Source organism: Scyliorhinus torazame, chromosome 14, assembly GCF_047496885.1.
Source record: "Scyliorhinus torazame isolate Kashiwa2021f chromosome 14, sScyTor2.1, whole genome shotgun sequence".
Taxonomy (NCBI): Eukaryota; Metazoa; Chordata; class Chondrichthyes; order Carcharhiniformes; family Scyliorhinidae; genus Scyliorhinus; species Scyliorhinus torazame.
The window spans coordinates 127,680,423-127,703,111 of NC_092720.1; the positions used below are offsets into that span (position 1 = coordinate 127,680,423).

At 48.1% G+C, this 22,689-nt stretch overlaps 1 protein-coding gene across 5 annotated transcripts in view; it reads left to right on the forward strand.

Moving 5' to 3' along the window:
* LOC140390028 (AMMECR1-like protein) overlaps positions 1–19,919 on the forward strand; it is a 113,262-nt gene extending 93,343 nt beyond the window's left edge. For 4 of the 5 annotated variants that reach the window (XM_072474869.1, XM_072474871.1, XM_072474872.1 and 1 more), the window contains 3 exons: positions 6,793–6,883; positions 7,637–7,733; positions 18,847–19,919. In XM_072474869.1, the coding sequence (XP_072330970.1) occupies positions 6,793–6,883; positions 7,637–7,733; positions 18,847–18,958 (300 nt within the window). In that variant the 3' untranslated portion in view covers positions 18,959–19,919. Of the gene's footprint in view, positions 1–1,666; positions 3,338–6,792; positions 6,884–7,636; positions 7,734–18,846 lie in introns of those variants that run through there. The other variant, XR_011934537.1, reaches the window with a different exon arrangement.
* The last annotated feature ends 2,770 nt before the right edge of the window (positions 19,920–22,689 follow it).

Below are 22,689 nucleotides of genomic sequence, written 5' to 3' on the forward strand. Positions count from 1 at the left end.
GGGGGGGGGGGGGGGGTGAAGAGTCAGTATTGCCTATGTGTGCAAGGGGCTGACATTTCCCATGTGTGGGGCGTCTAGGTGACCCTCAAGCGCACTTAGACCGCAAGGCACCCTTTCACAATGGCGGCCGGACCTCTGAGAAGCCAGTCTCAGCAGCATGTTCAGCTCATTGGTGTTGAAAAAATTTCCAAGTGTGGGCTTGACCAGGAGAAACTCCCCAAGTCTCCAAAAAAATGACTTAAGTGAGGTTGAATAGTGGTGTTGATCTCACCCAAAAAGTCAATGAAAAACACCCCGTCAAACTTGTGCAAAATGACAGAAATGTTTTGGTTAAATCGCGCCCTCTATCTTTTCTACCACGGTAGGGCCATGTTACTTTCCTCGGTAAGAGAAAGTCTTTCCTTTGGATTCTTGATGCCCAAGGACAGCATGGCAGCACCGTGGTTAGCACAGTTACTTCACAGCTCCAGGGTCCCAGGCTTGATTCCCAGTTTGGGTCACTGTTTGTGCGGAGTCTGCATGTTCTCCCCATGTCTGCGTGTGTTTCCTCCGGGTGCTCCGGTTTTCTCCCACAATCCAAAGATGTGTAGGTTAGGTGGATTGCCTATGCTAAATTGCCCTTCGTATCCAAAAAAGCTCAGGTGGGGTTACCGGGGATAGGGTGGAGGTGTGAGCATAGGGTGAAGGTTATGGGCTCAGCTAGGGTGCTCTTTCCAAGGGCTGGTGCAGACTAGATGCGTCGAATGGCCACCTTCTGCACTGTAAATTCTATGATTCTATGAATTGATATTCTAATTGGCAAACGACTGGCCAGATCATTGAGGGTAGTCCTTATTCTCCTCATAATGGAGTGATGGCTTGAGGCAGGTTGAGAATGCTTACTAATAGAGGAAAAGAAAGAAATAGAGGAAAAGAATCTTGCTTAGAAACCCAAGAATGTCACATGAGTAAAATTACATCCTGTGCACTCGGAAACCTAAACTGAATCATTGATTTCATGTGAGCAGCTCCAATATCAGAATAAGCAACAGGCGAAGAAGGACAACCCTGCCGAAAACCTCAATATTGTTTGAACAGTAGGGAGGAATGAGGATTGACGTTGAGCCCTATAGCATGATGACTATAGAAGTAACATTCATAAATGAGCCCCTCATGGTATGTAGGATAGAAAAGTTGAGATCAACAAGGATTGGGCAGTGTTAGTTTCTTTCAACAATGGATCCCAATGTAATAGCCAAGTTTCTAACTAAGATTCTTTAATCAACACAGTGGAAACGTGTAGATTTATTTATCTCCAACATCGAGACCATCCAAGCAGCTGCTTCTACTAACATCTCCCCATTCTTCATTATCAATCCCCCATCCCGATCAACCCCATTGGCTCTTGATCATCTTAACTGACTCACGGCACTCTAGTTCTGGTATTGTATTAATATGGAGTTTTCCATCATATCCTGCATGCCTTCTCCTTGCTTATCTCGATTTTTGCGACTCAACTCCTGCTTGTTAATCTCCATCCGGCTTAACTTCAGACCACTTTCTCTTCTGTCTCCTATGTGAGCAGATACTATTAATGATTCTCTTTTCTCATGCGTCATACCCTCTCCCTTTATGGATAGGTTACCAAAGGTGATGGAATCTTATTTGCCATTGTCCCCTTTTCCAGATATTTCACGAAAGAACTTGGGTGCATCAGACATCTGGGACAGGATTTGCCGTCCAGCGACGCCGGAATCGCGACCACCACCACGCAATCCACAACCAGGTGCCATCCTGCTGGCGGGGCATCATGTGGCCCGCCCAAGGGGGATGCCCACAGTATCTCTTACAGGAGGGTGTTGGATGGGGGCTGCAGAGCTTACCACTGGCATGGGTAGCGCCAGCCAGAAAGGAAAGTTAAAGACGTGTATGGTACTTGGGTATCCTCCACACTGCCTGTATCCTCCATTGACATTGCTGTGAAGAACTCACTCATCCACAGTGACTAATACAAGCCTCTGCTGAAAGACTTGTTCTCGGGGGGAGTGGTTACCAGCTGCCCCTCCCAACTGATAGAATGAGATACAGCACATCTGTGCTGTAGCTCACTCAGAAAGACTCTTGCCTTGGAATGAAGTGGTTGAGAGTTGAATTTTCACTCCAGGCACTTGAACATGAAGCCCACTGACTTTCCAAAAATAATTACAACGGCTCAGTAAGTCCAATCTAACCCCATGATGACGTATTTTTCATAGTTGGTCAAAATTCTAACAAAAGTGAATCGGCTTATTAATCTTGCAGCTTTCACCAATTATTTCCTTATTCGATCAGGTCCTGTGTTAATCTCAAAAGTAGAAGATTTTGGAGGTGCAAACAGGTGAATTAGCATCTGAGAGCGAAAGGCTCTGCAAAACTGACCAAAAACACGACAGTATATACATGAACTATTAGAGCGGGTAATGCTCAAACCTGAATACTGTTGATGGATAATGGGCCGTGGGCAGGTTACTCCCAAATGGATGGACAATCTGACAAATGAAACGGCAGCAAATTATCATCATGCCTAATAGCGAGGGCTTGCTTCTCCACCGCCCCCCCACTCCCATGTCAGCAATGGTATGTTTTTCCTCCAGAAGCCAGTGATAAAGGGGGCAAAACTTATGCTGTGTTGCAGTATAGCCACTTGGTGGTGCAGCTGCATTCCCTAACAGTGAACATTATGTTGCACTCTCTGTGCACACTCCAAGCCTTTCCAAAGTATCCCGTCATTGCCTCCTGCTTTCTATATGCAGCTTTGTAGTATTAATTTTCTCCTTATTGAAACATCTTACCGGGGGAATTGATCAAGCTGCACTCACCAGGTCTGGCGGTGTGAGGGCTGGCTCCCTCATTCCAATCAACAGCACAAAGATGAGTACACAAAATTGGGCAACTCTGCGTGAGTTTGAGAGATGGGGGGCTAGGTCTGACAGCAGGCTTCAAAGATTGGGCACCCCGTAACAGGTCCCCACCACACTGACCTGCCATCTGACGGTCCACTGTGTCAAGGTAAGAATCACTTCTAAAAAAGAATTCAAATGCTTACAATGAAACCATTCACTGTTGTAAGGAGCCAGTGAAGGATTATTTTACTTGGTTGCCAATGACGCAGCTGTGTAAAACATTAATGATCAGGGTCTTAGTTAAATATCCAAGTTTGCAGATTACATAAAATTAATAATAATCTTTATTGTCACAAGTAGGCTTACATTAACACTGCAATGAAGTTACTGTGAAAGTCCGCTAGTTGCCACTCTCCGGCGCCTGTTCGGGTACACAGAGGGAGAATTCAGAATGTCCAATTCACCTAACAATTCAGGTTAGTTAATGGGAGGAAACCGGATCATCCGGAGAAAACCCACACCGACATGGGGAGAACGTGCAGACTCAGAATTGACAGTGCAGAAGGAGGACATTCGGCCCATCGAGTTTTGTGCAGCATGGTTTGTGCAGCATAGGCAGCATGGTTTTGTGAAGGGGAGGTCGTGTCTCACTAACTTGATAGAGTTTTTCGAGGAGGTCACTAAGATGATTGATGCAGGTAGGGCAGTGGATGTTGTCTATATGGACTTCAGTAAGGCCTTTGACAAGGTCCCTCATGGTAGACTAGTACAAAAGGTGAAGTCACACGGGATCAGGGGTGAGCTGGCAAGGTGGATACAGAACTGGCTAGGTCATAGAAGGCAGAGAGTAGCAATGGAAGGATGCTTTTCTAATTGGAGTGCTGTGACCAGTGGTGTTCCACAGGGATCAGTGCTGGGACCGTTGCTCTTTGTAGTATATATCAATGATTTGGAGGAAAATGTTTGCAGACGACACAAAGGTTGGTGGAATTGCGGATAGCGATGAGGACTGTCAGAGGATACAGCAGGATTTGGATTGTTTGGAGACTTGGGCGGAGAGATGGCAGATGGAGTTTAATCCGGACAAATGTGAGGTAATGCATTTTGGAAGGTCTAATGCAGGTAGGGAATATACAGTGAATGGTAGAACCCTCAAGAGTATTGAAAGTCAAAGAGATTTAGGAGTACAGGTCCACAGGTCATTGAAAGGGGCAACACAGGTGGAGAAGGTAGTCAAGAAGGCATACGGCATGCTTGCCTTCATTGGCCGGGGCATTGAGTATAAGAATTGGCAAGTGATGTTGCAGCTGTATAGAACCTTAGTTAGGCCATACTTGGAGTATAGTGTTCAATTCTGGTCGCCACACTACCAGAAGGATGTGGAGGCTTTAGAGAGGGTGCAGAAGAGATTTACCAGAATGTTGCCTGGTATGGAGGGCATTAGCTATGAGGAGCGGTTGAATAAACTCGGTTTGTTCTCACTGGAACGAAGGAGGTTGAGGGGCGACCTGATAGAGGTATACAAAATTATGAGGGGCATAGACAGAGTGGATAGTCAGAGGCTTTTCCCCAGGGTAGAGGGGTCAATTACTAGGGGGCATAGGTTTAAGGTGAGAGGGGCAAAGTTTAGAGTAGATGTACGAGGCAAGTTTTTTACGCAGAGGGTAGTGGGTGCCTGGAACTCGCTACCGGAGGAGGTGGTGGAAGCAGGGACGATAGTGACATTTAAGGGGCATCTTGACAAATACATGAATAGGATGGGAATAGAGGGATACGGACCCAGGCAGTGTAGAAGATTGTAGTTTAGTTGGGCAGCATGGTCGGCACGGGCTTGGAGGGCCGAAGGGCCTGTTCCTGTGCTGTACATTTCTTTGTTCTTTGAGTCTGCACCGGCCCTTGGAAAGAGCACTCTACTTAAGCCCTTGCCTCTACCCTATCGGGGAGGGGGTGGGGGGCAGTTTAGCATGGCCAATCCAACTAACCTGCACATCTTTGGACTGTGGGAGAAAACCGGAGCAACCAGAGGAACCCCTCGAAGACACTGGGAGAAAGTGTAAACTCCACACAGCCAGTCACCCGAGGCCGGAATTGAACCCGGGACCCTGGAACTGTGAGGCAGCAGTGCTAACCACTGTGCCATCATGCCGCACAAGTTGTGCATAGAAAATTATAAAAGATCATAGGCTGCGATTTAACCAAAATATTTCTATTTCAGAAGGGTATCACGGATGCGCAGTGGTTAGCACTGCTGCCTCACAGCACCGAAGACCCAGGTTCGATCCTGGCCCCGGATCACTGCCCATATGGAGTTTGCACATTCTCCTTGTGTCTCTGTGGGTCTCACCCCCACAACCCAAAGGCCTGGCTAGATGGATTGGCCACGCTAAATTGCCCCTTAGCTTTGCAGTCGACTGCGGTATACCCACTCCACTGCTGACCAGAAGATCTGCCCTTAATTGGAAAAAAAATAATGTACTTTAATTTTTATTTTTAAATTCCATTTCCGGATTTGGGCTGGTTTAGCAGGGCAGCTGCAGCACTGAGAAACATCCTGCTATTCAAGGCATTTTGCTGTTTGTCTACCTCAGGAAGTTTCTCTCTGCTGCGGCCGTGCTTAAAGTGATTTCCTACTTGTGAGCAGATCAGGGCGCCATAGAATCATAGAATTTACAGTGCAGAAGGAGGCCATTCGGCCCATCACGCCCCCCCCCTCAACCCCCTCCCCCTCCCCATCCCTGGCACTGGGCACACTGGCAGTGCCAGGATAGCTGTGCCAAGGTGCCCAGGTATCAGCAGAAGAGCAAGGGTGTCAACATGCTCTGTTGCCAACCATACAGGGGTCTCTAATGGTGTGGGCGACCCCCTCCAGCTACCATTACATTTGTTTTTTTTAAATAAATTTAGAGTACCCAATTCATTTTTTCCAATTAAGGGACAATTTAGCGTGGCCAATCCACCTACCCTGCACATCTTTGGTTTGTGTGGGGGTGAAACCCACGCAAACACGGGGAGAATGTACAAACTCCACACGGACAGTGACCCAGAGCCGGGATTGAACCTGAGGCAGCAGGGCTAACCCACTGTGCCACCGTGCTGCCCTACCATTACATTTGTGTGGTCCAGTACTAAACGGCACCCTGGCGAGGTCTCCCAGGCATGGCCGTTAACCCGGCCACCGGGAGAATGCATATGTCAATGAGCCTAATTCCGTTGGATTGCGTGAGACTTTTCAGGCGCTGCAAATCTGAGAGGCCTCTCGCATGATTCAACGATAGTCTGCAAATGGAAAAGCAGTGGCAAATGCAGTTCATTGTGGGAAAGGGTGAGGGATTTATTGAGGTGGCCTGGTACAGAAATCATTCCAGGCTTATGCACAGGCATCAATAGTAATCAATAAAAGGCTAATGGAATGTTTTTCTTCATCTCATGATGGCTGCAATTCTAGAATGAAGAAATGATGCTTCTGTTGGTTAGGCCCTGTCTAGTGTACTGTATCCAGTTTTGGTACTGATCCACAAGAAGGATATTGGCTTTGGACCGGGTACAGCAAAAATTCACCTGGAGGGCACCATGGTTTAAAGGGTTAAAATTAAACTTGAGTTGCTTTACTATTAAGAAGTTGAGAGGTAAGCAGCTGAGAGCAATGATATTGCAGGTGCCAGTACCTTAGCTGAAACCAGCAAACATGGGATACACCAGAGACTTTCTGGTCTGCATGGCTCTGTACAATACGAACCATCACAGGAGCTGGTTTGTTTAAAGTAACGACCATTCAGTCAGTCTTTTCATCCTTTACTCTTCTGTTACTGATGTAGCAGTTTGGTGTAGACCTGGCACTCTATGTGGGATAGTATTTACACACACAAGTGATGATGTGTTAAATGAAATATATTTGGTGGTCTTATAGTAATAAAAGTGAATCTGTGTTTAGGTGGGAGTACATGGAATTCGAATAGAGTTTGTGAATGAGAAGGGGGCAAAACGCACCGCAACGTACTTGCCAGAAGTGGCCAAGGAACAGGGTAGGTATGATCCAAAACCTGGAAAATCTATTCTTTTAGTTTTCTGTTTCTGTGTGTGTTTATTGAGGGGCAGAGCCAGGAGGCCAAGTGGTGAAATGTAACTGCAGTGGAGTCCCATCCCCCTTTCATCATGAACTGAACACCATTGTCAGCAGGGAGGGGGGGGGGGCATTGTTGGGGACTGTGGTGGGGAGTGAAAACTTTCTGGTGTGGAGAGGGTGCTGGCATTGTTGGGGGGGGGGGGGGGGTTAGCATTGCTGTGAGAGGAGACTGTGAGGCATTGTGGGTGACAGGGATATTTAACATCTCTGCAAGTCAGTGAACTGAAGACTATCTTTAGGGCGATGTGGATCAGCTGTAGTTGACCGTTGCCACTTGGTCTCCCGACTCTACTCGTCACTGGATTCAACCTGGAGCGGGGACCCAGAGGTCCACGGGCTCCAGAATAAAAAGGTACAGTTTAAATCACAATCAACGGCAGTACACCCACTCTGCTTTTGAGAAATCTCATTCTTTTGATTGTAAGTATATATGTAATTGAGTTATTTACTAGTCTATCAAGCTTGAAGTAAAGCATTGCAAACAGTTTGTATCCCTACTATTTTCCCTTTACTTTATTATCCTGGATATTGTAACTTGCGTATGAGACCATAAGCTGGTGGCCTTGTTGGTAATGGAGGCGCACTGCAGGCATTAGCCGATACCAAGGTATAGATTTGCCCCTGGCATTAACTGCGTGTGTTTATTTTGCAGACTGGGACCAGATTCAGACCATAGACTCGCTTCTGCGTAAAGGAGGTTATAAAGCTCCAATAACAAATGAATTCAGGAAAGCAATCAAACTCACCAGGCAAGTAACATAGAAAAACTATATTCAAAACTGTATAAAGAGAGTGTAGACCAATAACACAAATGTAAAGACTGGAAGCATATTATCTGTATGTAGCAAGATTGGAGGCAAATCTGTCCAGAAAGTCTTGAGTCTGATAAGTGTCAGTAGTTCTAGAGCGGTTAAGCTTGTTTTTTGTTTAGTTTTGACTTGGGTCAACTAAAGGTGCAAAGCGTTCCTTATTGGTTATCCTTGATTGATTCTGGAGAATCTTCAGTTGCCAAATCTTTTTTTTTTTAAATTATTGTCACTTAACACTGCAATGAAGTTATTGTGAAAATTCCCTAATCGCCACACTCCGGCGCCTGTTCGGGTACACTGAGGGAGAATTCAGAATGTCTTTCGGGACTTGTGGGAGGAAACCAGAGCACCCGGAGGAAACACACACAGTCACGGGGAGAACGTGCAGACTCCGCACAGACTGTGACCCAAGCGGGAATTGAACCTGGGACCCTGGCGCTGTGAAGCAACAGTGCTACCATGCTGCCCAATGACCTCTCTTCCTTGAGTTTTGCAAGCAGGAGTGAAGCCTATTGCTGATTTATCTTGTATGTTGGGGCTGCGTGCGAGGTATTAGGCTTGGAATCTATTAATTGTTTCAGTGGAGGGTCAGTGGAGCTGAAATCTGTTTCAGATATGCATGCCCTTTAATCATTTACTGGTTTGGAGGAACTTTAGTCCGTTATGGTTTGGGTTTGCCTCTCAACAGCTGTAAGCAATGTCCTTGTAGTGATATATGGCCCTTGTGTTCCTTGAGAATATTTCTTGGGGTGCAGAACTTAAGGCTTGTTCTCTACTTTGCAGTTATGTTGTGCACTGGAATTCTAGAGGATTCCCTCTTTCCTCTGAATTCAATTCTGGAAATGTCTCAGTTAAAATTCTATTGTTCGGGCTATAAATACAAAGCAGTTTATTTGCATTTAAGTTATATACAAAGGTAGACATGTTAGGCAAACTACAAGATGATTTTTCCAAACATGGGCATATAGATTGGATCGTCTCCTTTAGGTTTTTTCTCATTCCTTTGATTGTTACAAATGTTTAAGGGACTCTGTTTTTGGGACGTCTTACATATGTATATGGGGTGGTTCTTTAGATTGGGTCACTGGCTGTCAGAGAATTTAATAATCATTTTGCTGTTTTGAGAGCCCTGCGATGTGTTGCACAAGATACTCTTCCTACACTGCTACTTCAAACATTCCCAGGTCCAATTCAAGATTGTCTCAGGAAGGGGTCCATAAGAGAAGGTATATTATGGGCTAGATACAAGGTATAACTTCTTCTGCAGGTTAAAGCTTCTTTGGTAACAAAAGAACTTGCATTTCTTAACATCAGGGCATTCCAAAGCACGCCACAACTATCAAGCACTTTTGAATTGTAGCCACTGTTAAATTGGAGGGAAACTCAGCAGTCCTATTGTGCTGAACAAGATCCTTCAAACACCAATGAGATAAATGTCTAGTTAATCGGTGGGGATGGTTGAAGGATAAAGATATTGGAAGAACTCCCTCTGCTCTGTGAACAAACCATGGAATCTTGTGCGTCCACTTTAAAAAGCAGATGAGGCCTTGGCTTGATATCATCCGAAGCTGGCACCTCTGATCATAACAGCACTCCCCAGTACTGTAATGAAGTGTCAGTCTAGTTTGTGATCAGTTCTCTGGCATGGGGCTTGAATTCACAAACGTTTGACTCTCGAGATGAGAGTTAGAATCATAGAATTCCTACAGTGCGGAAGGAGGCCATTTGGCCCAACAAGTCTGCACCACCCTACATAGACCCATGCCTCCACCCTATCCCCATAATCCAGTAAGCCCACCTAACCTTTTGGACACTAAGGGACAATTTAGCATGGCCAATTCATCTCACCTTCACATCTATCTTTGAATTGTGGGAGGAAACTGGAGCACCCAGAGGAAATCCACACAGACATTGGGAGAATGTGCAAACTCCACACAGTCACCCGAGGCTGGAATTGAACCCGGGTTCCTGGTGCTGTGAGGCAGCAGTGCCAACCACCGTGTTGCCCATAGTTGTACCACTAAGCTACAAGAATACTTCAGGTAGCACTGACATGTAAAGTGCAGAATGGATTACGTGCAGGGTAAAACTCACACTGCACTGTCCTCCGAACAGTTATAATATGGTGAATCTCCTGTTGTGCTTATTAAGCCTTTCTAGTTAAGGAAATTTAACCCCTTGGGATGTTTTCTTCTACAATAAAGATGCCACATATCAGATTGTTATACAGTGGATAGGTGCAAGGTGCAGCTCCCCCAACAGATTGTGCTGTTGACACAGGATTATTGACTGAATCCTTTAATGGTGAGTTCTGTGTCTACCCATGGCAGCAGTTGAAGTTGCTGAATAATGGCCATTTTCTTCCTTATAGAATGAATGGAATGAAATTCCATCGGTAGGCCATCCTGGTCTGCTACTAGTAATTGATTCACAGGCAGAGTAACTCACCTTCTTTACTGGGGCAGAGGATTGGGTGGGGCAAAACAAGAAGAAAAAAAATAGTGAAAGCAGAAATCGAAAATAAACATTCAAATGCATGAAATAAAATAAGGAATTAGGCCCTGCAACAGATCTATCAGTATCTGAGGTGAGGAAGAACAAGTAAACCTTTCAGGTTTGAGGATACGATTTAACTAAATGGGAATGTTGTAGGGAAAAATCCCTTGTACCAGTGCAATCAAGAGGCTGAGTCTCAAGGCACGGTTCAAAGCGTTGTTCTTTATTGTACAATTACTGAAACCTTCAGGGAGACCCACGCAGCCAGCTCAGAAACAGTGGCTTGGCCACGTTGATCTTGACAATTACACATTCGCTCTGGATTTTTATAGGAATCCAAATTCGAGCGGGAACATTTGCTCATACATAATAGCTAAAAAGTGGCGGGTAGTTTTGATTTAGATCTCTCAGACAGGTTTAAATTGAGAATATGCATTCTATTCGGCCAGGAAGCTCCCTGGTAGACTTTGTCAATTTGCATCTGTATGGTGTGTGTCCGTGTTGATGAGATTATCTGTGCTCGCTCCGGTGTCCCTCCTTTGTCAATTTGCATCTGTATGGTGTGTGTCCGTGTTGATGAGATTATCTGTGCTCGCTCCTGTGTCCCTCCCTTGTCAATTTGCATCTGTATGGTGTGTGTCCGTGTTGATGAGATTATCTGTGCTCGCTCCTGTGTCCCTCCCTTGTCAATTTGCATCTGTATGGTGTGTGTCCGTGTTGATGAGATTACCTGTGCTCGCTCCGGTGTCCCTCCCTTCTCTAATGTGTTTTCCATTATCTCCCGGATGTGTCTCCTTAACTAAATCGACCTCTGATGTCTGTGGCTGTGCTATGCTTTTGTTTCTGTGTTTGCTAGATGAGGTGTTAATGTCATCTTTGTCCTGCTGTGTGTGTGTGTAGGGGACGCTAATCTAATCTATACATTTCTTTCATTCCTTCTATTCTGGTTTCTTTGCCTGCCCTGGCCATTTTTAAAATTTTTAAAAAAAATATATATTTTATTCAAAGTTTTTTGGCCAAACAAAACAATACAAAGGTTTTCCTTTTTACAACAATAAAACAGTATAAATAACAGTGGCCGTTTTAACAAATAAATAAATAATATATAAACTAAATGGCAACTGCCATATCAAAAATAATAACTCTCCAAAAATAAAATCAAGCAATCCAATATACATAACCTGGTACAAATATCTATACACAAACATCCCTGAGGACCCCCCCCCCCCCCCCCCCCGGGTTGCTGCTGCTACCTTCCCATTTCCTTTATCGTTCTGCGAGGTAGTCAATGAACGGTTGCCACCGCCTGGTGAACCCTTGAGCCGAACCCCTTAGTGCAAACTTTATCCGTTCTAGTTTTATAAACCCTGCCATGTCATTTATCCAGGTCTCCACGCCCGGGGGTTTGGCTTCCTTCCACATAAGCAATATCCTTCGCCGGGCTACTAGGGACGCAAAGGCCAAGACATCAGCCTCTTTCGCCCCCTGCACTCCCGGCTCTTCTGCAACCCCAAATATAGCCAACCCCCAGCCTGGCTCGACACGGACCCCCACCACCTTCGAAAGCACCTTTGCCACCCCCACCCAGAACCCCTGCAGTGCCGGACATGACCAAAACATGTGGGTGTGGTTTGCTGGGCTTCTCGAGCATCTATAGAGCACCTATCCTCTACCCCGAAAAATTTACTGAGCCTTGCTCCGGTCATATGCACCCTGTGTAAAACCTTGAATTGTATCAGGCTTAGCCTGGCGCATGAGGACGACGAGTTTACCCTACGTAGGGCATCAGCCCACAGCCCCTCCTCAATCTCTTCCCCTAGCTCTTCTTCCCATTTCCCCTTCAGCTCATCCATCACGATCTCCCCCTCGTCCCTCATTTCCCTGTATATATCCAACACCCTACCATCCCCCACCCATGTCCCTGAGATCACTCTATCTTGAATCTCCTGCATCGGGAGCTGCGGGAATTCCCTCACCTGCTGCCTCGCAAAAGCCCTCAGTTGCATGTATCAAAATTCATTCCCTTGGGGCAACCCATATTTTTCCGTCAGCGCTCCCAGACTCGCAAACGTCCCGTCTACGAACAGATCTCTCAGTTGCACAACCCCAGCTCTCTGCCATGCTCCAAATCCCCCATCCATTCTCCCCGGGACAAACCTATGGTTATTTCTTATCGGGGACCGCACCGAGGCTCCCGTCCTTCCCCTATGTCGTCTCCACCGCCCCCAAATTTTTAGTGTTGCCACCACCACTGGACTTGTGGTGTAGTTCTTTGGGGAGAACGGCAACGGCGCCGTCACCATTGCTTGTAGGCTGGTTCCCTTGCAGGACGCCCTCTCCAATCTCTTCCACGCCGCTCCCTCCCCTTCTCCCATCCACTTACACACCATTGAGATATTGGCGGCCCAGTAGTATTCACTTAGGCTCGGTAGTGCCAGCCCCCCCCTATCCCTGCTACGCTGCAAGAACCCCTTCCTCACTCTCGGGGTCTTCCCGGCCCACACAAAACTCATGACACTTTTCTCAATTCTCTTGAAAAAAGCCTTCGTGAGCATCACCGGAAGGCACTGAAACACAAAGAGGAATCTCGGGAGGACTAGCATTTTGACCGCCTGCACCCTACCCACCAGTGACAGGGGCACCATGTCCCATCTCTTAAAATCCTCCTCCATCTGTTCCACCAATCGTGTTAAATTAAGCCTCTGTAAGGTTCCCCAACTACTGGCTATCTGAATCCCTAAGTACCGGAAATCTCTTGTTACCTTCCTCAGCGGTAAGTCATCTATTCCCCTGCTCTGCTCCCCCGGATGCACCACAAACAACTCACTCTTACCCATATTCAATTTGTACCCCGAAAATTCCCCAAACTCCCTGAGTGTCTGCATTATCTCAGGCATCCCCTCCACTGGGTCCGCAACATACAGCAATAAATCATCTTCATACAAGGATACCCGGTGTTCTCCTCCCCTGAGTACTCCCCTCCACTTCCTGGAGCCCCTCAGTGCTATGGCCAGGGGCTCAATCGGCAATGCAAACAGTAACGGAGACAGGGGACACCCCTGCCTCGTTCCTCTATGAAGACGGAAGTAATCAGACCTCTGTCTGTTCGTGATCACGCTCGCCACCGAGGCCCTATACAGCAGCTGTACCCAGCCGATATACTCTTCTCCAAAACCAAATCTCCTCAGCACCTCCCACAGATAATCCCACTCCACTCTGTCGAATGCTTTCTCGGCGTCCATCGCCACCACTATCTCCCCCTCCCCCTCTGGTGGGGGCATCATCATTACCCCTAGCAACCTCCGTATGTTCGTGTTCAGATGTCTCCCCTTAACGAACCCAGTTTGATCCTCGTGGACCACCCCCGGGACACAGTCCTCTATCCTCGTCGCCATCACCTTGGCCAGGAGCTTAGCTTCTACATTTAAAAGGGAAATGGGCTTGTAGGACCCACACTGCAGCGGGTCTTTTTCCTTCTTCAAAAGGAGCGATATCGTTGCCTCCGACATAGTCGGGGGCAGCTGCCCCCTTTCCCTAGCCTCATTAAAGGTTCTCGTCAAAAGTGGGGCCAGTAAGTCCATATACTTCCTATAAAATTCCACCGGGAATCCGTCCGGTCCCGGGGCCTTCCCCGCCTGCATGCTCCCAATCCCTTTTACCACCTCCTCCATCTCAATCTGTGCTCCCAGTCCCGCCCTCTCCTGCTCCTCCACCTTCGGGAATTCCAGCTGATCCAAGAAACACATCATTCCCTCCTTCCATTCCGGGGGCTGAGCCTTATATAACCTCTCATAAAATGCCTTGAATACCCCGTTCACACTCTCCGCTCCCCGTTCCATCTCTCCCTCCTCATCTCTCACCCCACCTATCTCCCTCGCTGCTCCCCTCTTCCTCAATTGGTGGGCCAGTAGCCGACTCACCTTCTCTCCATACTCATACTGTACACCCTGTGCCCTCCTCCACTGTGCCTCTGCCTTACCCGTGGTCAGCAGGTCAAATTCCACATGTAGCCTTTGTCTTTCCCTGTACAGTCCCTCCTCCGGTGCCTCCGCATATTGCCTGTCCACCCTCAAAAGTTCTTTCAGCAATCGCTCCCTTTCTTTACCCTCTTGCTTCCCTTTATGTGCCCTTATGGATATCAGTTCCCCTCTAACCACCGCCTTGCCAACGCCTCCCAGACCACTCCCACCTGAACCTCTCCATTGTCATTAAGCTCCAAGTACCTTTCGATGCACCCCCTCACCCTTAAACATACCCCCTCATCCGCCAATAAACCCATATCCATTCTCCAGAGTGGGTGCTGTTCTTTTTCCTCTCCTACCTCCAGGTTTACCCAATGTGGAGCGTGGTCCGAAACAGCTATGGCCGTATATTCCGTCCCTGTCACCTTCGGAATCAGTGCCCTTCCCAAGACAAAAAAGTCTATCCGTGAGTATACTTTGTGAACATGGGAGAAAAATGAGAACTCCTTACTCCTAGGCCTACTAAATCTCCAGGGGTCTACCCCTCCCATCTGCTCCATGAAGTCCTTGAGCACCCTGGCCGCTGCCGGCCTCCTCCCGGTCCTGGACCTCGACCGGTCCAGCCCTGGATCAAGCACCGTATTGAAGTCTTCCCCCCATTACCAACTTTCCCGCCTCCAGGTCCGGGATACGTCCCAACATACGCCTCATAAAATTTGCATCATCCCAGTTCGGGGCGTATACGTTCACCAGAACCACCGCCTCCCCTTGCAATCTGCCACTCACCATCACATATCTACCCCCACTATCCGCCACTATGGTCTTTGCCTCAAACGGTACCCGATTCCCCACTAAGATAGCCACCCCCCTGTTCTTCGCATCTAAACCCGAATGAAACACCTGCCCCACCCATCCTTTATGTAGTCTGACCTGGTCTATCAGTTTCAGATGCGTCTCCTGCAACATAACCACATCTGCCTTTAATTTCTTTCGGTGTGCGAGTACCCGTGCCCTTTTAATCGGCCCGTTCATCCCTCTCACGTTCCACGTGATCAGCCGGGTTAGGGGCTCTTTACCCCCCCCCCCTTGTCGACTAGCCATCCCCTTTTTTAACCCAGCTCCTCACCCGGTTCCCACGTACCCGTGTATCCCCCCGACGGCGCCCTCCCTCCTCGACCACCCCATCCCATAACAGCTCCCCCTTCTCCTTAGCAGCAGCAACCCAGTTAACCCCCCCCCTCCGCTAGATCCCCCTCTAGCGTAGTTGCACCCCCCATGTTGCTCCCAGAAGTCAACGAACTCTGGCTGACCTCGGCTTCCCCCCTTATCCTCGGCCCCCACTGTGCGAGGCCCCCTCCTTCCTGCGTCCCTGTTCCCGCCATAATTACCATAGCGCGGGAACAAAGCCTGCGTTTCCCACTCGGCCCCGCCCCTAATAGCCGGCGCCCACAGTTCCTCATACTCCCCCCCCCCCCCCCCCCCCCCCTCCCCCAAACATGGGGGAGAGAGAACAGTTACAGGATCGCAAGATTAACAAATTGAAAAATCATCCCTCCCCCCCCCCCCCTCCCTTTTTCCTCGCCCCACATAATCACCCCACCACTTTGTCCCAAAAGTTCTTTCTCTCGCCAGACTATTCCAGCTTCTCGTCCACAATGAATGTCCACGCCTCTTCTGCCGTCTCAAAGTAGTGGTGCTTCCCTTGGTGTGTGACCCACAATCTCGCCGGTTGCAACATTCCAAACTGGATCTTCTTTTTGTGAAGCACCGCCTTAGCCCGATTAAAACTTGCCCTCCTTCTCGCCACCTCCGCACTCCAATCCTGGTATACGCGGATCACCGCGTTCTCCCACCTACAGCTCCGAGTTTTCTTCGCCCATCTGAGGACCGTCTCTCTGTCATTGTAGCGGAGAAACCTCACCACTATAGCTCGAGATATTTCTCCAGCCTTCGGTCTTCGCGCCAAAGCTCGATAAGCTCCCTCCACCTCCAAAGGGCCCGTCGGGGCCTCCGATCCCATTAGCGAGTGAAGCATCGTGCTCACATATGTCCCGACGTCCGCCCCTTCTGCACCTTCGGGAAGACCCAGAACTCTTAAATTCTTCCTCCTCGAATTATTCTCCAGTACTTCCAGCCTTTCCACACACCTTTTGTGCTGTGCCTCGTGCGTCTGTCTTCACCACCAGGCCCTGTATTTTGTCTTCATTTTCAGCAGCCTTTGCCTTCACGACCCGAAGCTCCAGCTCTTGGGTCTTCTGCTCCTCCTTTAGCCCTTCAATCGCCTGTAATATCGGGGCCAACAGCTCCTTCTTCAACTCCTTCTTCAGCTCTTCCACACAGCGCTGCAGGAACTCTTGTTGGTCCGGGCCCCATAACAAACGGCCACCTTCCGACGCCATCTTGCTTTGAGCTTCCCTTCCTTGCCGCTGCTCCAGAGGATCCTCTGCAATCCGGCCGCTATCCTCTCCCTTATCCATGCGCGTCCGGGGGGATTCCCTTCTGGTTTACCGCACAGTGTTTTTGGCCGTTTAAATTGCCGTTGGGGCTCCTATTAAGAGCTCAAAAGTCCGTTCCAACGGGAGCTGCCGGAACGTGCGACTTAGCTGGTCATCGCCGCACCCGGAAGTCCTGGCCATTTTATTTATATACTATTTCATTCTTTCATAAGTCTTTGTAATACAGTTGTGCCATATATCCCACTGCCAGGGCCTTGACTCTCAGATATCCCGATCTCCTGGCCATGGGGCCGTTTTAAGATGCAGCCTCCTGCTGTTGCTGGGCAGAACAAGGGTCTTCCATCAATTTCGAATTAAAGGTCTCTCAGCTGTGCAGAAGGGGATTTAAACGAATGTCCATCCGGGTGTTCCCTTCTGCATTGTGGGCACATTATAAACGGTGCCAATCAGTCCAATAAAACAGTCCAATGTTGTGGGCATATTATAAACGGTGCCAATCAGTCCAATAAAACAGTCCAATGAATGAAGAATGTTTGATGAGATGAGATAAAAATATGATCTTGGAAAATGGCCTACTTCAGGAACAGAGCCCCATAGCGAGCGCCTGGTCCCCCTTTGTGGAGACCTGTACTGAAAGGCGCTCGCCCGGGGTCTCAACACCTTGGGTGCCTCGGGTGGCTGCATATTGAAGTGAGACTAGCTGTCTCGCTCTCATGCAGATTTGCCAAAAGGTGATCCTGCCCACAATGGGCGGGATTTAGATCGCAACACCCATACTCATGAAAGAGTGAAAGAAAGGCTGTGATGCGAAAGCTTCTTCAATGGTTGTAACCTTCTTTAGAGTAACTAATAGTATAGGTTAGTCTCATAAGATGGGAGTATTGTACTGCCGCTACAACTTGTATGATGAGGGGTTATCAATTCAGATCTGGGGCGGGATTCTCCGCAATCGGCGCGATGTCCGCTGACCGGCGCCAAAAACGGCGTGAATCAGTCCGGCATCGCGCCGCCCCAAAGGTGCGGATTTCTCCGCATCTTGAGGGGCCGAGTCCTCACCTTGAGGGGCTAGGCCTGCACCGGACTGATTTCCGCCCCACCAGTTGGCGGGAAAGGCCTTTCGTGCCCCACCAGCTGGCGCGGAAATGACTTTGCCGTGCGGCGCATGCGCGGGAGCGTCAGCGGCCGCTGACAGTTTCCCGCGCATGCGCAGTGGAGGGGGTCTCTTCCGCCTCCGCCATAGTGGAGACCATGGCGAAGGCGGAAGGAAAAGAGTGCCCCCACGGCACAGGCCCGCCCGCGGATCGGTGGCCCCCGATCGCAGGCCAGGCCACCGTGGGGACACCCCCCGGGGCCACATCGCCCCCCGGAGCCCGCCCGCGCCGCCTTGTCCCGCCGGTAAGAGAGGTGGTTTGATTCTCGCCGGCGGGACAGGCATTCCAGCAGCGGGACTTCGGCCCATCGTGGGCCGGAGAATCGCCGGGGGGGGCCCGCCAACCGCGCGACGCGATTCCCACCCCTGCCGAATATCCGGTGCCGGAGAATTCGGCATCCGGCGGGGGCGGGATTCACGCCAGTCCCCGGCGATTCTCCGACCCGGCGGGGGGTCGGAGAATCCCGCCCCTGAACTCTGATCTGTATTTTTCTGGAACTGTCTAGAACAGATGTCGAACCCTGAAACATCTGACTCTGAAAATGCCACCACTGACCCAAAGGATTGCTCCCTTGGAGCTGATAATTGAATAGCTCAGTTGCTGGACAGTGATAACTGGTTCTCTCTCCCATGCTGAGTTAGCTAACCTCTGTCAGAGAAGCTGTTGGACCACTACAATTCGCATCGAAAATCCTGGATTAGATAGGACGCTGCGGAGAGCAATCATCAGTAATTGCTATTGACTGCCATTTCGCTTGTGGATACTTGTTTCCTCACAGGATTGGGACCAAGTTGGATGCTGACACTTGCTCCCTCAGGAAAGGAGCCCCTTTGGGAAGGTAGCGTGGACTGACTTGCTGTCATTGGTCCATGTTTTCAGAAAGCGGGATGGGGAATGCCGTAGAAGGTACATGCAAACGTGTCACTCGCCTGTTCGAATCTAACCAGGCACAACCACGTTAATATGCATCCATTTTATTTTTTCTCAGGTACCGCAGCGAGAAAGTAACAATCAGCTACGCTGAGTACATGGCCTCCCGACAACACTATTTTCAGAATGGCACCCTCCATGCTCCACCACTCTACAATCATTACTCCTGACAACAGGCTGCACGACCAATCACGGGACTCCACCTATGACCTCATCGGGGGTGATGCCTCCACTTCCTGGTCTAGTTACTTTTACTACTGCACTATTTTATGATGCTAGCTTCCGTTGCCAAGCACGCCTTCGGTCAGCGCTACCTCAGACAGACTTGGCAACGGAATGCTGCGGTGAAACAGTAGGATATTGTTGGGGGACGGGGAGGGATTTCTATCAAATCTTGTTTCTGTTTCTATACTTGTTTACCTATGTTTGCCTTACTTTGGTAACTTGCAGGACTCCAAATATGAACTGCAGGTTTTAGTACTGAAACCATTGATGTGTATAAGGTGCTCAGGCTCTTGGACAATGGACAGCGTTTCCACTCGGTTGCCATTTTCAGTCGTGTCTCCATAAGCCAAATGGCACAGCCACTGGTTTGCGATTTTTATGTGCGACGTGATTCCCCAAAACGCTGGTCAAAATGGGGGAAAAATTCCGAACTCCTGTGTAATAAAATGGAGTTTGAATTTAATCACTCAGCACATACCAATGGTCTGCCAACAGGCGCAACTGAAAATAGGGCCGGAACAGAAACATTTTCCTTTGTTCCTCACAAAGTCCTGTCCCCTGTGACACAAGTATTAACTTGAAGCATATAACAGGATTTCAAGCCGACATGTTGTGCGTAATTGCCACCTGCCTGTTGGCATGCGATTACGTGTTGTGTGCCTGCAGGTCAAGTAAAAAACAAGTGTAGATGCTGGATTTCTCTGCACATTATACAAGAGTACAGCACAGTCCCAGTTCAAGCAGTCACTCTGGCAATAATCCGGTTATCTTTTAATCAACAGTATTGGAGGGGCAGTAAAATCTAATAAGGTTTTTTTGTTGGCCTCATTTACTTCTTGTATATCTATAGCCCAAACGTACACGTTTTGTGAATGAAAACCCTTTGATAAAGTGAATTGTATTTAATCTGTGTCTCTTGGTCTGTGTATGACATTACATGCTTGTTTTCCATAGTCCCTGCTCTCTCTGGAATAATCCTGCTCTCTCAGTGCAGAAACTTTTTTCGGTAAATAGTGCACCGAATGCTAACATTTGAGTTCAGCACTGTGGAGCTCGGGACTCTTTCACGTTCAGAGTCCTGATTAAATGTTCAAAGTCGGCCCCACCTATGGCTTATTGGATAAGGACACTGCCAGGAGCAGCGCTAAGCGACGAGAGGATCCCAGGTTTGAATCCCAGGCTGCACTGAATGATCTGATCACCATTCGGTGCCCTACAAATGACCTCTCTACCTCCGGGGCTAGGGAAGAGGAAACAGTCAGTTCCCACTGCTGGTTACTGTGTGGTTGAGCCGTGCTGGAAAATGCACATATGTTTGTGAACAGGTGAGGGCAAGATCAGTTAGGCAGTGAGGATGTATATGATCCAATAGCTTCTTGGTGTTCTCTCTTTGAACTCGGGTGGAATGAATGGAGGGTTGGATAGAATACCGGAACTGGTACCAATTGTTCCCATCATTAACCTTGCTAAGTTTAAACAATCTAAATGACTGGTAACTACTGAGGCTTTAATTTTAATGGTTGTATTCTTTTCATGCTTAACCCCCCCCCACAATTAATCATATTGTCACCTTAGATTTGCCCAGAAATTAGTCAACTCTATATCTTTTTTGATTTAGACACAAGTAAAATATTATTTGTAATTCCCTCACTTAGTGCCCGTAAAGAAAATCATGACCAATTGATCACCAAAGCCCTCCACTTGACTCACTGCATAATAATTCATTACAGTCAACAGTCAATGTGGTCAACTTTAGCCCCATCCTTCACTCCTGACTGGTCAGTCATTGATTCGGGCATCACTCACTTCCATGGTTTCCAGCTCAAAATGGCAAGTGGGGACAGCTGGGTTGAGGGAGTAGAGCCAGGTCAGTAATATTATGTGTTGACAACATGGTCAGAGACCGCAATCTGAGAAAGAGAGGTCCAGGGAGACTGGCACAACAAACACTTATTAACATGGCAGCTCCATCGATGGAGTGGTTGTATCAGTAGAAAGACAGACAGAATGTGATGTGTTATCAGTTTGGCAATTTCATTGAAAGATGTGTGTACTGGTCAGCTGGACAGGTAGGAATGTCCCACCCGGAAATCGGGAATTTTTGATTCCGTATGCCACCTCCAATCTGTCGAGGAACAGGAGGAGGCCATTCTGCTGCCCAAGGCTCATGTGCACTCAGCTGGATTATGGCTGCTCTGTAGCTTTACTCTTATTTAACTGCTTTGGTTTCCTTATCTCTTGATGCCATTGCCTAACAAAAAATCTTAGATTAGAAAATTTCAGCTGACACTAGCAGGCTGAGCAGATTTGTTTTTCGGGTGAGGGATAGGAAAAGTTCCCGCTTTCCACTACCCTTTGTGTCAAGAAGTGCTTCTTGGCATCACCCCGGAATGGTCTCACTCTAATTTAAAGGTCCCGTATCCCCGTTATTCAGGACAGCTCCACCAGTGGAGATAGTTTCCATTCACTGTGTCAAGTCCTTTAATCACCTTAAACACCTCGATTAAACGTCCCATTAATTTTCCTTATTCAAGGCAACACGAGCCGAGTCTATGCAACATGCCCCCATTTAACCCTTTAAGCCCCAGTATGATTCTACGCTGGACTCCATCTAAGGCCAGTGTATCTTTGCTGAGTTGTGGTGCTCCGAAGTGAACGCACGACTCCAGAATGGATCTAACCAGAGCTCTGCAACTGTAGCAAAACTTCCATATGTTTTCTATTCCAGCCCGCTTGTGATAAAGGCCAACATTCCATTAGCCTTTTCATGATTGTTTTGTACTTGTCCACTGGATTTTAATGATTTTGATACTTGATCCCTAAATTGCTCTGCACTTCCACGGTTTCTAGCTTCTCACTATTTAGAAAATCCTCTAATCTAATTATCTATCTTTGTTCCAAACTGGATGACCTCACACTTACCCTGCCGCAGTTTTACTCACTCATTTAATCTTTCAATGTAACTTTGCAACTGAGGTCTCAAACCCCGATATGCATATCTTTGTGCAACTGTTAACCCTCACGAGTGTACACCGTTTTCGCAGAATGTCCGCCTTGAAGTACGCCAGTTTGGGCTGCTTTTGTACTGCACTTTAATGCAGTGAGTGCTCTTTTGGCTGACGATCAAACGCCGACTGTGCAGATGGCCAAAAGCACTTAAGTGTTCATGAAGCCACCTACAGCAGGATCGATGTGATAAAAAAACCTGCCCAAAAAGGTAAGAACTTGCATCTTGTTAGCTTTTTTCAACCATTAAAATCCCACTGACAATGGGAGAGAAGGCAATGCCTGCATGTGAAATATGCAGACAGCTGTCTATGACTTTGCAGGCAGTGAAAACGGCACCGAGGGCGGTGTGGTGGCGCAGTGGTTAGCACTGCTGCCTCACGGCACTGAGGGTTCGATCCCGGCCCCGGGTTACTGTCCGTGTGGAGTTTGCACATTCTCCCTGTGTCTGCTTGGGTTTCACCCCCACAACCCAAAGATGTGCAGGTTGGGTGGACTGGCCATGCTAAATTGCCCTTTAATTGGCATTCATTCTTTTCAGTTCTGCATTTCTGACACTTGTTTTCTTTTTATTCTCCAATTATCTTATTTCTCTTCTCTACTGCCTCTCTTAGTTCCTTCATCTCTGCCACCACCTTCCTTCCACCAGTTGTTCACTCCCTTATCTTTC